Genomic DNA, 16,976 nt, shown 5'->3' on the forward strand with positions numbered 1-16,976 from the left:
ACCAATTTGTATTGAGAAGGAAGACAGGTTCCAGTTTTCAAACACATTCGGATACTGGCTGCAGAGTCCAGTTTTGCCCCCTTGGCCTTCCCTTGGTTCTCACCCTGCAACTGAAGACTGGCAACTCAGTTGGAACAGCAGTTGCAATGCTCACACAGTCCCGGGTTTCTGGTGAGCTCTTTTCTCCTGCCGTGGAATTTGATTTGAGGGGCAGCGGCTGCCAGAGGCCAGGGATTTTTGTTGACCACAAGTTGTTAATGGTCTGAGGTTTGTGTTTTCCCAGCCCCAGGGTTTCCTGGCTGTTAGCTGTGCTCACGGTGGGAAATTGGACCTGTCTTCCTTAATGAAGACCAGCTAGGGCAGCAAGGCGGAGGGCGGCCAGTAGGGACTTTTTCTCCTCTTTGCTTCTACAGTGGAACTGCAGAGGAGGGGGGCTGGTCTCAGCTTCTCTGTGTGTTCTTGCAAGTGAATTTTTATCCCTTTCGGAATCGAAGTGATTTAACTCTTTGCTTTCCAGGTCTCAGATAGTGGTGTTTGCTGTTTTCTTCATTTCCACCACCTGGCTTCTCTAGAAGGTTCTTGCTGGAAACGTCTCCAATGGCCTTTTCTTCCCACAAGATTCTTATGCTTGTTAAAGGCCACTTTGTTCCATAGCTTTCTGGATTGAGGAGTGGGAGGGTGCTGGTGCTGAGGCCCAGGCCAGGCCACTGCTGGCACAGGCTTGAGCCAGCACCTTCTCTAGGCAGATTCACCAAATTCCACAGGACTGTGGGGTGCCACAGCCTCTCAGAGACCCTTGTATAGTGTGAAGGCACTCTGAGGGAGACAACTATGGAGGACACTCTTAGGACCGAGGTAGAGGCTTCTATGTGATAGTGTCCCATTCATCTCCATGGCACATGTTGAGCCCAGCCACCGTGGCCTTGGCAGTCTCAGACAACTGCTGGCTCCCTTATGCATGGCCCCCTTTTGTCTAATTAGCTTGGATCTGAGTCTTGGGGTTTCCCCAAGGTTCAAGGGATGTTGTGCATACCAGGGCCTTGCAATGCTATAAGAGATAGACTTTCATCCCTTTCTGGATAGCCTTCATGTGGTCTTCTGGCTGAGGACTTGGAGCTCAGCATTCACATCAGTAAAATGGGTACAAAGAGGCAAGGGCTGTGTGAAATGTCTGCTCAGGGGCTTCAAGGAACCATGCTGAACCCAGGCCCTTTCAGTCAGGGCTTTGGCCCTCCTGGCCTGTTACTAGAGGTAGTCATTGCCTTGGAGGCAAAGATACAAATCATCTCACCTTATCTACTAAGTGCTTTGACCCCCCCACCCCCAGAGATGGGGAGGGAGGGAAACCTCATGCTCCCCAATCCCTATCCAAGCTGAGAGACTACAGACAGATAGACAGAAAGTTGTGACCCTGGCTAGTTTCTGCTCCTGGGACACTCTGGCCCCAGCTCTCCCCTGCTATCTCAGAAGCCCACTGTGGACCATGAGCTCCTGTTCGTGTCCCTGGGGCCTCACACTGTTGTCTGGGTCTTGGGGGCTTGCTAGGGCTTCACTTCATGATCTTCCATGCTCACTTGGCCAACTCTGGCCCCATGCTGTTGTATTCCAGAGGGGTATGCTGAGGCTACCCTGCTCAGCTCGAGTCTTGTCCCTTTCCTTACAATGTGTCTGAGATCTGGGATGCAGGAGATGCTGGTCAGGCCAAGGCTCTTCCATACAGGAAGTGATGGGAAGTGTTTCTTGACCTCCCCATATGGGAAAACACTCCCTTTTCATCCAAGCAGGAGCTTTGGGGTTTGGGAGCAAGGGACACACCTGTGAGCAAAGGGTGTTATCCGGGCGGATGGAACCAAGCTGTCCTTTGGTGGAGTGTCCTTGCAGACAGGCTGCCAGCCATGGTAGCTCTGGCTGTGCCTGCCCACCTCAAGGTGCTGGAGGCTGGGGACCTTGTTTCTATCCAAGAGCTTGGAAAAGCTGCCACCGAGAGCTAAGCAGTCTCTCAAAGGTCATCTGCAGTGTGGCAGCAGAGGGGGACTTGTTCAGCCGGGTCCCCTTGCTCTGGATCTCTGCCACTGGCTCCTGTGACTCTACATTAGCCAAAGACATCAGAATCCCTGGTCCTGTGGGGTCTATGAAGAATAGGACCTTACAGAAAAAGCCAGAACACCTTTCCAGGATGGAAGTGCATTCATTGCACTGACGGCTAACGACCTGCCAATCACCCTTGACACCCCCAGCCCCATCCTATTTCCCACACCACCCCAAGGCCGCTCTTGTTCTGGTGTCTGCGGATTTGAGGCTGACCAGTCTTCTCAAGAGAAGGGCAGTGAATGGCACCCTCCACTTGCCCTAGGGCCCCGAGGCGGAAAGGCCTTCTTGCTGGAGTATGCCACGAAGGAGGGCCATGGAGGAGTCTGAGGCTTCCGCGACAGGGAGCATGGCCGGCTGCAGACTCTGGGCCAGGAGCCAAGTGTGCTTTTAAGCTGTTGAATGTTTCAAGGGGCAACAAGACCAAACAGACTGTAAACTCAGCCTCCACTGTGTACCCCCAGTCGTTGGCGGGTTCCCCTTCCCAACCGCACCTCAGCATTTGAAGAAGGCCAAGTGTTTACCTAATCCTGCCTTCCCTGTCTCCAGGAGCCTGGCTTTTCCACTGACGTGTTTTTTCCTGGAATCTGCTCGGAGACAGGAACAGGCTGTGCTGAGGAGGGGTGTTCCTCAGTAGCCAGCCCAAGGAGATCTGGTCTGGCCCTCTCAAACAGGTCTGAGACCGAGCCCTCTGCGTGAGTGGGAAGCAGAGCCCTGTTCTCATGGGGAGATACTGTCAGTGTGGCCCCAGATCCAGGCCCTGCTTTAACTCTGATTTTAAACTTCTATATCCTGCCAGGGACTCTCACTTTTTCTGCTGCTCACCTGACCTCCTTGGCGAGCTATAATGTGCCGAGGGATACAGCCTAGGTCTGTTGTTGAGTGGGATGCAGAGCCAATGGAAAGGGACTTGTGTCACCGGGGAGTGGGATCAGGCGAGAGACCTCCACAGAGAGCTGGTCCCAGCTTGTAGGAGTCTGCCAGTGACTGGTGGACAAGCTACAGAGTCCCACGGAGCAGCTGCCCCTGTCCAGCTTTCTGCTTTGCCCTGTGCCTCCTCTCTGTCATCCTCCCTTGTTGACCTGAAGGAGTCCCAGTAAGGCGTGGGGTACTCTAGCCTCTCTGAGGGCAACCAAGAAAGGCTGATTCTGACTCTGCTTACCCATCTGATCCCATCTTACCCAAAGATCCCATCTTTGCCCTCGTCTTCATCCATTGTGATGCTTGTAGTTTAGATGGGGAAGTCGGGACCAACTGCTCCTGAGATTTGGCCCAAGTCCCTATTGCTATCCAGGTCAGCGTAGCTGTGGCTGTGGTTACGTTAGTCATGCAGTGAGGGGCCTAACACAACAACAAGACCCGGTTTCACATAACCCTCTACTGCTCTAGGCCTCTGCATCGAGATACAGATGGGAATATGGCAGCTTCCAGAACTAAAGGGACCTGGGTTCAGTGACCAGAAGGGAAACCTCAAACCCAGGCTCTCAGCTGCCCATCCTGGGCCTGGCCAAGTTGGGGCCAAGCAACAAATGAGAGGAGTACACGTCGGTGAGCAAGCAGGGTGTGTATGAAAAAATAAAAACTAAAAGGCCTTGTCCTCTGTCTCGGACCAGGACTCACACTTAGCCAGTTCTGGTCATCTGTATTCCACTCAGGCAAACCATAGATGCTGCCTCTGGATATCTCAGGCTATCATGCCTGTGCTCCAGTAGACGGAGTAAGCCTCAGCATGTGCCCTTTTGACATTTGTGTGTGTGTGTGTGTGTGTGTGTGTGTGTGTGTGTGCATGGATGTGTGTGTGTGTGCGTGTGCATGTGCATGTGCATGGATGTGTGTGTATGTGTGTGTATGTGCATGGATGTGCATGTGCATGTGCATGGATGTTTGTGTGTGTGCATATGCATGGATGTGTGTGTATGTGTGTGTATGGATGTCTGAGTGTGTGCATGTGCATGGATGTGTATGTGTGTGTGTGCATGTGCATGGATGTGCGTGCATGCACGTGAATGTGCATGTTCGTGTGCACAGATGTGCAAGCACACATGTGAGTGCCGGTGTGCATGCATGGCGCACATGTGGAGGTCAGTGGACAGTCTCAGCTGCTCACCCTCTCCTTCTGCCTTGCTAGAGATGGGATGTCTTTGTCGTTTGCTGTTCCCTCCACTAGACAGCTGGTGCAGAGTGTAGAGAGGAGATCGCAGGGATTCTGTCTCCGCCTCTCATCTGGCTGCAGAACAGTAGGCTGTGCACTGCTGTGGTTGGCTTTACATGGATGCTGGGAGACATTTATCTAGCCACAGCCATGTATCCCCTGAGAGGTCCCAGTACACTAGCAAGTGTGGATTCAAGACTTCATCTGGTTGTGTCTTCTTCTGCCTGCTCTCCAATACCTCCTGATTCCAGGAAGGGCAGAGTCTGATGAGTCTCCTGGAGCTGACGCACATGGTCACAGGTGGTGGCAAAATGGAGAATCTGTTTCCTTCCAATCTAGAAGGCTGAGTCTGAGGTCCAGGTGTGGGCAGGACATACAATGCTTACACTGAATTTAGTGTTCTCACTCAAAATTCTCAACTGAGCTCCATCCAAGTCCTTGCCATGATTGGTAAGGCCATACTCTGGAGTTGAAGGATTAGAACTGAAACATAACTTTGGACCTCAATTTAGCTTGTGTCTCTAAAGCAGCCTGGAAAAGGCCCGACCCCACCAGAGCATGCACACTTCAGTGAAAGGCACCGGGAGCTCCAGAGTGGCTTCCAATTCCCCAGCTACCGTGTTTAGGAAGAACTTCATGTTGGGTCAGGGGCTAGCCCCAGCCTGTGCCGTTCCTGGCAGCAGGCCACACAGGGCGATTCACCAAGTAAAGTTGTTGGTTGGCAGGCAACCAGATGGAGGTCTTTGCTTCTAGAGACCCAGTAAGCCACAGTACTGAGGCCCATAACTGCGGGGATTCAGGCCTTCATAGCACTTGCCTGGCCTGTGAGGGTGTCAGGCCTGCTCCACGGAAATTGTGAGCAACAACCTCTCCCAGGAGACAGGGTTGACAGGTTGTTGAAGTCAGGCTGTGTCCAGTGATATCATGCTGGGCTGGCAATAGACATTCTGGTTCCCCTGAGAGCATCATGGCCAAGGAGCTCTAGGAAGTTGGATCTCTTTGCCCAGAGACACACAGAGCCAACTCATTGAGGGAGGGGACCAGGGCAGGTGGGGACATGTGACAGTGGGACAGAGGGACAGTGTGTCCCCTGCAGGAGCAGCATGTGGCCAAGGAACCTGTGAGACTAGAAACTGCTATCAAGCTGGTCAGTATCTGAGCGCTGTCTGTGGGCGTGGCCGAGTGCTGTCCTTCAGTTCCTATGGCTGACTGCATGGGTGTTGGGAGCATGTTATCAGAACACAGATGGACACCTTTGAGTCTCTTCAGTGTTTATTGAGTAGCAGGAAGCCTGCACGCTGTGTCGACTTGATTGGCTGTATTCCACCAAGTGCTCCTAATTTGGATTAGTAGACCCAGCCATTGGCAGCCACAGGTCCTTACATTCCACTCTTAATGGTAAATATTAGCTCATATCATATCATTGTTTTGGTTAGTTATTTTCTATTTTGTCAGCTCAACATAAGCTAAGGACAGCCAGGAAGAGAGAACCTCAAATGAAAAACTTCCTCCCTCAGATCAGCCTGTGAGCAAGCCCATGGGGCGTTTTCCTGAGTGACGTTGGTGCAAGAGGCTCCAGCCCACTGTGGGCGTTGCCTGTATTCATTAAGAAAGCAGACTGAGCCTGAGGAACAAGCAGTGTTCCCCTCCGGGGTTTCCGCTTCAGCTCCTGCCTCCAGGTTCCTGCCTTGACTTCCCCTGATGATGGACTGGGACCGTAAGCCGAATAAACCCTCATGTTTTATCACAACAGGAAGCAAACTAGGACATAACATCTTACAACAAAGATACATATTCCCTCTCCCTCTTTCCCTCTCCCTCTACCTCTCCCTCTCCCTCTTTCCCTCTCCCTCTGTCCCTCTCCCTCTTTCCCGCCCCTTCTCTCCCTCTCTCTCCTGCTCCTTCTCTCCCTCTCCCTCTCCCTCTCTCTCTCTTTCCCTCCATCTTTTTCTCCCTCTCCCTTTCCCCCTCCCCTCTCTCCTTCTCTATTTCTCCCTCTGTCCCTCTGTCCCTCTCCCTCTCTCTCTCCCTCCCTCTTCCTCTTCCTCCCTCCCTCTCTCTTCCTCTCTCTTTCTTACACACACACACACACACACACACACACACACACACACACACACACACACACTATAGAATGATTAAGAGCCTGCAGAATTGTGGCTATCCTATGAGGTCTGGTTTGGCCGTACCCATAGCCCTGGCTCAAGTCAATATGTAGCCTTCTTCAGCTAGCCTCACCCACACCACTGCACTTAATACACCCCATGCTGATGGGTCAGAGGGCCACAGCCAAGCTATGAGCTGTGTCCTCCATCCTGCCTTCCAGAATCTCAGAGGCAGAATCCATTTTTCCAGTTGTGCAAATTGTCCCAAGGAAGCAGAAGGGCTGCTTTCTTCTCCCTGGAGACCTGCAGCCATGACACTGTCATTCACCTGTATCCACAGCCATAGAGGACAGTGTGAAACCTGCATGGATGAGAGAAGGAGAGGTCAAAGCTGTGTGCCCTCCTGCAGGCTTTCCTGCTGCAGACGGGTGCCGGGGGATGATGGTTGCCAGGGGTTGAGGGCCACATGGCATCGTTGTGGTCATGATTGGAGACTGATGGTGCTATGCTGGCAGGTGTGGACGGTAATAGTGGGGGAGTAATGGTGGTGGTGGTGGTCTTGGTGGTGGTGATGGTGAGTACGGTGGTGACCTTAGTGATTGTGGTAGTGGTGATAGTGATCACGTGGTGGTATGGGGTGGTAGTGCTGATAACGGTGAACGTGATGGTGGTGATGATAATAACACTGGTAGTGATGATGGCGGTGGTGATCCTGGTGATGGCGGTCTTGGTGGTGGTGGTAGTTCTTGTGGTGATGGTAGTGGTAGTGGTGGTGGTGATGATCCTGGTGTTGATCCTGGTGATGGTGATGGTGATTTTGATAATGGTGTTCATAGTGGTGATGGTGTTGGTGGTAGTGGTGGTGGTGATGGTGTTGGTGGTAGTTATGGTGATTTTGGTAATGGTGTTAATAGTGGTGATGGTGATGAGCCTGGTGATAATCCCTCTCTTTCTCCAGGCCCAGTTCTGAGGTATTTCCTGACTGATGCCTTTATTCCCTGCATCCTTGATAGGATCCAGGGAAAGACAACAAGAAGACATTTGACCACTTGAAGCTGTTTCCTTAATTCTGTGAACACAGCTCAGCCCACTGTCCACAGCCATACTGAGATCATGAAGCAGTGTTCTTAGGTCTCCTTCTCTTGCCTTGGTTTCCATCCTGTGTGGTCCATAAGCAATACCATCAATGCAGGATTTTGAAGGTGACTGGTGAGGCCCCTGAAAGCCAGAGCACATGACCTGTCTACAGGAAACTTCTGAGGGCAACATACAGCAGGGAAAGGGCCTCACAGCTCTGCTCTGGGCCTGTGGAGGAACACGCTGGCCTGCTGACTGGGCGTGCCCTGAACCTATGGGTACCTGGCATGTGGCGGTGTGGCCTGGCTCTGCAGTCCCTCACTGCTGTTGGAAACATGTCATGCTCAGCTCCAGTTGAGGAAGTTGGGCTGAGTCGTTCCCTGGCAACCGCCGAGGCCAGTCCTCTTTCCATCCTCTCGGATAGGAAGTGTGGCCTGATGTGGTTTGGGAAAGTGCCTAAGATCACACGGTGCCATTCAGCTGGGAAGCCAGGGGAGCTGGGCAGTGCTGTTCTCTGGTGCCACCATCCTCCTCCCGTGACAGCAATCAAGGAAGTCCTGGGAACGAGGCCAGGCCACAGGTGCCCAGGTGTGGTTTCAGGTGGGAGATGGAGAGGTCTACCCTCACCAGCTCTGGGCATGGTTCTGGGGATGGCTAATGGCCAGGGAGTGTGGCAGTCGGGACTCGAGATTCACTTGGCCAGTACACTTGTGCGCCACCTCTCCTGCAGCCCGGAACAAGAAGGGCTTATTTTCTCAACTTATTTGCACATGTCCCTTTGTAGGCGTGAGGTAGTCTGGGTAAAATTTGATGGCGAAATCTACAAGTCAAGCAGAGATCTGTGGGGATCCCTGCAGAGCACCTTTGGATTGGGAGAGGACCTGGCATAACTGTCTTAGTGTGGGGGCTGGTGTACCTCAGGGAGGAGAAAGAATGGAAAGGAAGTGGGGCAGGGAGAGGCTCCTGTTACCAATGGGTGCGTTGCAAACCTCTGTACTGTGTGTGAGTTCACTGCATAGCCGCTGGGGTTGTCTCCAACAAAAGCTTTGTAATTTCCTCGGCCCAATGCAGCTTGGCTAAAACCTCATTATCAGCAGAGGCAAAACTGACTCACTCAGCAAAATGCTCTGGGCTCCATGAGCATCAAGGACAGCATGATCTCAACTGCGTCCAAACGGAGATGGGCCTGTCCTCCGTGGAAAAACGGACGGCTCACTCGATGGTGCCAATATGGTTGCCCGGTCAGCACAGCACAGGGAACAACAGTAATGGCCAACAGGCATTGGGGGGCAGAAGCTTGAAGAGGCTCAGTAGGGCTCAGAAGGGGGAAGGGCGGGTATAGGCTGTCATGAGAGTTGAAGGTGGCTTTCAAACGCTGGCACCTTCTCCTCAGGTGATTTAGGGTTGCCTTAGGCAGGCTCTGTGGGGCTGCCAGCTCCAGGATGTGACACTTGAAATTAAACAGAGTGATGTCTGGACTTGGGTCCTGGGGGTAGAAGAAGAGTGGGTTGGCCTGCTACCGAGCCTTATCAGCCCGGACGGGTGACCTCACGCCTACAAAGGGACATGTGTAGGGTGTCCTCTGTGGGGTATGCGCCTCTCCATGTGAGCAGCTCTAGGGAGCTGGGAGGGGTGCAGGAAACCTCCTTGCTAGGTGGCCTGTGGCAGTGGCCTCATCTCTCTGTGTTCACACAGTGGAAGACAAATGATGAAAGAAGCCATTCATCCTCTCACTTGGAAGTGTGAGGATAGAGTAGGGGCAGGCCTGGAGAAAAACGTCCCCTTTGCTGAGACACTGAGTGGCCTAGAGAGAGTTGGTGGACCTAGCATGAGGCAGGCGCAGCCAAGGTTCTCTGTTCCTCGTTGTGAGCTCATGTGGGGGATGGAGAGGGTCTCAGCTCAGCGCGTAAGGACCTATGAACTACAGTTGAGGGGGTAGTGTCCTGGACAATCAGGTGTCACCTTAGTGCTCTCTGAGGGCCAGCTGCTTGCTCTATAGTAGGACCCTCCTATGACATGCACATGTCATGCCATACACATGTACACATGAGGGTGTGTGCTACAGCGAACATACAGACTCCATATTCATGCCCATGCATGAAATCTATGTTCATACCTATGAACACACCAGGTTACTTCAGATCTTGCTACTAGACCAGCAGACCTATGAGTGCAGCGGGGGTGGGGGTGAAGGGGTACGGGTGAAAGGGGTGGAGGTAAAGGGGTTGGGGTGACGATGGGGTTGGGGATGATGGGGCATGGGGTGATGAGGGTGGGGTGTTTGGGGGAGGCCTTGTGGTAGAGCTGGGGAAACCGTCCCTGCACAGGCTTTTGAGCTGGAGACTTCTCCCTGGCAGGGCAGGAGGGCTGGGCTGGTATATTACACTGTACCACCTGACTAGTACATGACCTCTGCTTATAGGGCAGAGTCATGCTCATGGAGAAGGGGGTTGTGGGGGGATTTTGTATCAGGATGGAACAAGTCTGTAGGGGAAGGAACAAGTCTGAGAAGCTAGGGGTTATGTCAGTTAGCTCTGCCCTCTGTGTGTGTGCATACATGTGTGTGTGTGTGTGTGTGTGTGTGTGTGTGTGTGTGAGAGAGAGAGAGAGAGAGAGAGAGAGAGAGAGTATGTGTGTGTGTGCGCGCGTGTACACGCGCTGAGGACACTTAGCAATAAGACATGACATTAAAGGAGCCCCAGTGAGAGGTTGGATGACCAATGACTCTATGCAGATGGGGAGAGCCTGGTTCTCTACAGAGGGCCTATGGCCCAATTCCAAAACTCAGCCAATTGTTCATGGGAACCTGCAGCCGGAACCCACCTCTGGGAGAGCAGCTGGCACTGACATCCTTGCAACAGCCCAGTGCCTTCAGGTGCTGCCCTGAGCAGTAATAAATTACTGCCTAAGCCAGGAAGCCAGGAGTGTCCTGGACTGCAGGCCTGCGACCTTGCAGTGTGTGTGTGTGTGTGTGTGTGTGTGTGTGTGTGTGTGTGTGTGTGTGTGTAAGATTTATTTATTTTACTTTATATGCATGGATGATTCTTTTTGCCTGCGTATGTATGTGCACTTTGTGTCCATGGAGTCCAGAAGAGGAGGATTTTCTGAACTGGAGTTACAGGTGTTTGTGAGCCACCATGTGGTGGAAATCGAATCTAGATCCTCTGTGAAAGCCGTATGCTCTGCTATGGGCTAAGCCATCTCTCTAGCCTTGGGCTTGATTTTAACAAGCAGTTTGTATCCACGTGGGCCTTCCAGGGTTCTGCTGCCAAGTTACAGATGGTGGCTTCCAGAAAGCTTGCTGAGGCTGCATCCAGTGTGAATAGGGCTGCCCTAGGGGTCCTCGTAGCTTCCTGCAGAACTGGCAGGTCCTCAGGGGAGCAAAGCCTTGGGGACATCATATAAGGTCTCAAGAGTGTTGTGCACAGCTGCACCCTGCTGGGGCTTCCTGCAGTGGACCCCAAACTATCACCTGTTCCTGGCCCAGAGAGAGGCCAGGTGTATCAGATCCACTGCAGAAGTATTCCTGAGCTCCCGAGGGGTGTAGAGGAGCACTCTGGGATGCCTTTGAAGTTGCAGGGGCAGAACTTGTCCTATCCACCTCTACCCCAGCCTCTCTACCCCACCACTTCAGAGACTTCTAGAGTCTTTGGACATGGATTTCTGGAAAGGACACCTGTATTCTTGGATACAAGACTGCTGCCTGCCCTTATCCATTGTAATCTATCTATCTATCTATCTATCTATCTATCTATCTATCTATCTATCTATCTACCTACCTACCTACCTACCTACCTACCTACCTACCTACCTACCTACCTACCTACCTACCTGAGACAGGTTCTGTAGTTCAGGCTAGCCTCTAATTTCCTATATAGTCAAGGATAACCTTGAACTTCTGATCTTTCTAGTATCTCCCTAGTGCTGAGATTTAAGGTACCATGCCTTAGTTATATAGTGCTGGGGATTGAACTCAGAGCCTTTGTCCTTGTTAGACAAGCATTCTACTAACAAGCCATCATTCCACTCTTACCAGGTTAGCAATGGTTCCAGGGACTTGGGAGGGCCTTAGCACAGTGCTCTGCATTCTGCATTGTACTCCAACGGGGCTACTCTGCACCCCCACCCCCAGCACCCTCTTAGGTCTTGTTGTCATCTGATAGCTACTCCAAGAAGTTGGTTGAAAAATTGGCCCCAGCTCCAATCTGACGCCATGTGGTAGCTCCCACTCAGAGATAGCCCAGGATTGAGGTAGGGCCTTCTTAGAGCCTAGTCTGGGTTTTCAGCCTTCCTCTTGGCCTAGCTTCTCCTTCCATTTCTCACAGGTCTGAAAGGGGTCTGTCAAGGTGTCATGGCACCAGTACCCTGTCCTCCCACCCCCACACTGTGGCACACACAACTGGGTGCAGAAACAGGTGTGGAGTAGAGCTCCTGTCTTACCATCTTGTACTCCTGCCCTACCAAGAACTCCTTGTCCTTGATAGTCTTGCTGGGCACTGGGCATTCAAGGTCCTTCTCCCCTCTCCTCTCGTGTAGTGAAGAAAAGCTGGATGGGCTGGAGACACCTTAGGCCAGGACAGGTATAGCGTTAACCCTGCTCTGTGTAGGACTTGGGGATGGATGGGTTGGGAAAGCAAGGCCTCCCCTGGTCCTCTTATGACAGTCACCAGGCAGACCTCAGGAAGAGCTGTCTGCCCCTCGTTTTCCATAGAGGTCAGGGGTTGGGATCTAGTCTGCTGTGGTGATACTGGGAGGAGAGGACCACGTGTAGGCCACACTGGAGACTACCCTATACAGCCATGCAGACAAACTCAGGCTTGCTGGAGGATACTCTGAATTCCTTGATCCTTACATGGGGTTTTCAAACTCCAAATGGGGCCAGGGTGTGGAGGTTCAGGGAGAGTAGCCTTCGATGTATCCCGAGTGTGATTTCCCATCTGCCAGTGATCACTCCAACTTTAACCCAATTCTAGACCTGTTTCATCTTGAGGATAGAAGCTGGGGATGGTGAAGGGTCCTAGATCACAAGTCACCCACACCCTCCTTCTTAGGTCCTAGAAAGCCACCGTGGGTTCACATTTAGTGACTACAGGTGACGTACCCACTCATTCTTGCCACGGCTGAGTAGATAGGAGGCCACATCTAGACCTCCTGCCCCTCCAACCTCCAGATTAGCCTGGGGTCCAGCTCACAGAAATGTTCACGCTCCACCCAGTGAAAAGCAGGGATAAAGGGCTTCTCCCCAACCCCCAAGCACAGCAGAACTGTGGCTACAGGACCAGAGGTAGTCCTGGGATCTGGGCAGAAATAGGGTACCAATGGACGCTCCATGACTACATGGTCTTGGGATGTTGTCAGGAAGGCACAAGGCAAATCTGCGGTGCTGGCAGAATGTGGGCACCATTGTGGGGCTGTTCTGTGTCAGAACTGCATCTGCTGTGTGTGCCACAGTGGCCTGGACTTAGGAGGTGCGTGATAACTCTTGAATGGACAGGATAATGGACGGACACATGGATGGACAAATGGATGGATGTATGGACAGGTGGATGGATGGATAAAAGGAGAGGTGAATATATGAATGGTATGCATGAATGGATGGGAGGCATTCATGGTCAGATGGATGAATGGATGAACAGATGAATTACATGGATGGATGGATGATGGATGGATGGATGGATGAATGGATGGATGGATGGATGAGGAGATCAGTGAGGAAGAGCTGGGGGTATCACTCATGGTAATCACAGAAATGTGCCTAATATTTCTGTCCTGTTTCGGGTGCTCACTATTTACCGTTGAGTCCCTCTGAGCCCCTCCTTCTGGCCCTGTGGCTTTGCAACTGATCTCCGTGGTCTGATCCTTGACCCTATTTCAAAAGCATCTTATTCTCTCTGTTCTCCAATCTACCCGAGTCCCCTCCTGGCCCCGCCCCCTGCAATCCTACTGTCTGTCCCCTGAGGGTGTTTCTCTTGCCCTCACCTTTTCGCTGATCCCCAGGTTTGTTATTGGACACCTTGGTTACGCCAGTTTGCCTGGAGGACCACGGCCTCCCCAGCATCAAGTGAAGTGGGTATTGTTTATTTTGTGTCCAATTTTCACAGAGAGAAAGCAAATCTCAGACAGGCTCCAGGCCACACAGCCAAAGAATGGCAGAGCTGGCTTGTTTTCCACACCTGACTGCCTATGTGTGGAGTACGCTCTGCCCCTGTGCCACTGAAAGTTGGGGTTCCTGGATGTTCCGGTCTCCCTTCCAGCTCTGAACGAGTGGTAGAGGTAGTCACTGAAATCTTCTTTGGTAGGAACTCCAGGGTCCCCTTATCAGGGTCTTCAGAGAGGAGAGCAATCACTGAAATGAGCTGGGAGCCCCTTCCTTCCACACTTTGTGTGACTTGTCATGGCCTCAGGGACCCAGCCCTGCAGATCCATCAGGGCTGCAGAGCCCAGCTAGAGAGGCAAAGATTCCATTGAGCATACAGCCCATGCAGAGGCCTTGGAAACTGGGGAGGTAGCAACTCTGCCTGGGATGAAGAGAACGCCCAAAATAAACCTGAGAGGCTCTGCTGTCTTCCAGACGGCCCGCAGGCCCTGTCCCTGCAGCTTACTGCTGGAAAGTTCCAGACTAAGCCCTGTCCTTCACCAGAATATATTACATATTCGATTCCAGTACAGTGTAGCGTATTCCAGAATACTGTTTGATGGTAGCGCCCTGTGGTGGCATGGGCTCTGAGCACAGAGAAATCAACACCTGGCCCAGCCCTGGGTCACCTCTGTTTGCTGTGCTATTTCCAATGTGGCCTTCAGAGTGCTAGAATGTTATGGTACTTTCTCCCCTGGCCCACTGGGAGGAAATCACTGGACTGGCCTTGCCTCACCTGCTTCTGCACATGGAGTCTTACTTTCCTTGGCCGCTGAATGGGGGTTGATAGGCATACTGCGAGGGGCCCGGGGGAGGCCATGAGCAGCTCCTTCACCCTGTGCTCAGTAAGGGGAAACATTCTCAGTCCTGGTCACTGTCACAGTAAAGTCTGATGGGCTGGAGGACCCAGCTCCTGTCTCAAGCCAGCTCTTGCTCTTGCGGGAGGGCGTGTGCGTATTGTGGTCACGGTCTCCGCGGCCTCTTCGCCCTACACTTCCTGTATGCCTCCACAAGGAAAACAATTCACTCAGTCGAAAAGCATGCTTCCCTGAGCTCAGCTGCTCCCTGAGCAGGTGTCTCTTGACCAGCTGCAAAGTTCCAGGTTCAGCTTTGTGGGGTCATCTGGGCTACGACTCGTACCTGTGGCCTTCATCATTGTATTCTGATTATCTGTCATCTTTGCATGGACACATGGCGCTACCACTCTGGGGCTATTGACAGTACGGCTGTGTGTGTGTGTGAATGTATATATATATGAGTGTGTGTATGTATATATATATGTGTGTGTGTGTGTGTGTGCATATGTGCGTGTGTGCTTATGTATGTACATGTGTGTATTGGCCTGAGTTCCCTTTTTCACCTTTAGGGGTGAAATGACTTGGGGACATTTGTTCCAGTGTTCATTCTGGTTTCCAGGTTTGGAACTCTTGGGTCATATGGTAATTCCGTGTTTAAGTCAATAAAAAAGCAAGCATTGCATCTTAAAAAAAATACCCCTCAGTACTGGAGGCTGGTGGGGACAGGGACATGGCCTCCTGAATCTAGGGTAGATGCATTTATGTTTGGTAACTGCAGTAACTGTGAGCAGGAAGCTAGCAAGTGTGCAAGAGGGGTTTGGTAGATAGATGGATGCACTGGGATGGTGGATGGATGGGTGGGTGGGTGGATGATGGATGGATGGATGGATGGATGGATGGCTGTGTGAGTGAATGGATGGATGGGTGGATGGATGGATGGATGGATGAATGGATGGGTGGGTGGATGGATGGATGGATGGCAGTGTGAGTGAATGGATGGATGGGTGGATGGATGGATGGATGGATGGATGAATGGATGGGTGGGTGGATGGATGGATGGATGGATGGATGGATGGCTGTGTGAGTGAATGGATGGATGGATGGGTGGGTGGATGGATGGATGGGTGGATGGATGGATGAATGGATGGATAGATGGATGGTAGATGGATGGATGGGTGGGTGTGTGGATGGATAGATGGATGGATGGGTAGATGGATGGATGGAATGATAATTGAGTGAATTGTTGGGTAGGATAGATAAGTAGATGGATGGGTGGGTTAGTGGCTGGCTGGCTGTTGGCTTGATGAAAAGGTGGATAAATGAATGGATGGGCAAAAGCAAGGTTTATTAATAAGAGTATATGAACAGATAGGTGTGTGGGCACATGGATGGATGGATGGTGAGTGGATGGGTAGGTGATGGATGGATGAAGATGAATGAAAAGGTAAGTGGATGGATGGGTGGGAAGGAGAATAATGGATGGTTAGTTACTGGATGAATGGAGAGGTAGGTAAGTGGTGGGAGGATAAATGGATGAGGAGACAAATGGGTTAGCCCTGGGTGGGCCAGCCTAGCTGAAGAAGCTCTTCAGAGCAGCATCTGCTGGGAAGAAGTGTGTCCCTGAGGATAGCTCCTCTCAAGGTCTCTTCTGGGCTTCTCTCTTGCCCAAGAAAGACATCAGGCTGGGCCCCCTGGGTTCCCAGATCCCCATGAGTGTGTGAGTTGTTTGCTCAGGGCCTTTTATCTTTTTTGCAGGGTGACATCCAACAGTTGCTCTTCGTCTCCGACCACCGAGCTGCCTATGATTACTGTGAGCACTACAGCCCCGACTGTGACACAGCGGTCCCTGACACACCTCAGTCACAGGACCCTAACCCAGATGAATATGTGAGTCATCTCTGGCTGGGTTCATGGTGGCAGCACAGGTTGAACCCCAGGATGGTACAGGGTTAGCAGGAGTTAAAGGAAGCCACAGGACCGAGTTTTCAGCAAACTGCAGGGGAAGCAGTGTTTGACGTCTGATCCACTTTACCACAGAGGATCTACCTCCCTCCAACCCCTGCCCCAAACACACACACCTTGATCAAGTCTCTCAAGGGAGTGTCACCAACTGCGTCCCTTAGCCCTCCACACACATCCTTAGATGAATGTAGACAGATGTCCTTTGCCCTCAGGCTGTGGCCTCAGTTGTTCTTTAGAGCTTGATCTGTTCCCTCATGGGCACCTGAAATTTTATAATAGGGCATGCCTCGCCCTGTGTATAGTGACCCTGACTTCAAGAGTAGCAGTAACTCTGAAGGGCGGCCATATCTGTCCTCTTTGTCCTCCCTATTTTCCCACAATGCTGGGTCACTCTCCTCATCCCTGTGTCCTCCTCCAGCTCCCAGAAGGTCCCTGGTTTGTATTTGAGGACAGAGTGCCTGCTAGTGACTGTGAGCCCTTCTCATGGGAAACCCAGTGAGTTTTGGGGCTAAAGGTCAGCTTTACTGGTTCGAGTGTGATTTCTCTGGGTCAGATGTAATCGCTTTTAGGGCTCAGCTTTTGCTGGCCTCTCTCAGGAACGTGTGGAGTCATCCATCTGCATACTAGGCTTCTGGGGCTTGTTCAGCTTCTCAGGGAGA

At 52.0% G+C, this 16,976-nt stretch overlaps 1 protein-coding gene across 3 annotated transcripts in view; it reads left to right on the top strand.

The window, feature by feature from the left end:
- Positions 1-16,976, top strand: part of Col5a1 (collagen type V alpha 1 chain) — a 148,685-nt gene that overhangs the window by 46,055 nt on the left and 85,654 nt on the right. For all 3 annotated transcript variants that reach the window (XR_015683452.1, NM_134452.3, NM_001429592.1), the window contains 1 exon segment: positions 16,111-16,242. Coding sequence is in view for 2 of the 3 variants with exons in the window: in NM_134452.3 (NP_604447.2) it covers positions 16,111-16,242 (132 nt within the window). In the remaining variant the exon portion in view is untranslated.

The sequence above is a fragment of the Rattus norvegicus genome, chromosome 3 (assembly GCF_021556685.1).
Source record: "Rattus norvegicus strain SHRSP/BbbUtx chromosome 3, alternate assembly SHRSP_T2T, whole genome shotgun sequence".
NCBI classification, from domain to species: domain Eukaryota; kingdom Metazoa; phylum Chordata; class Mammalia; order Rodentia; family Muridae; genus Rattus; species Rattus norvegicus.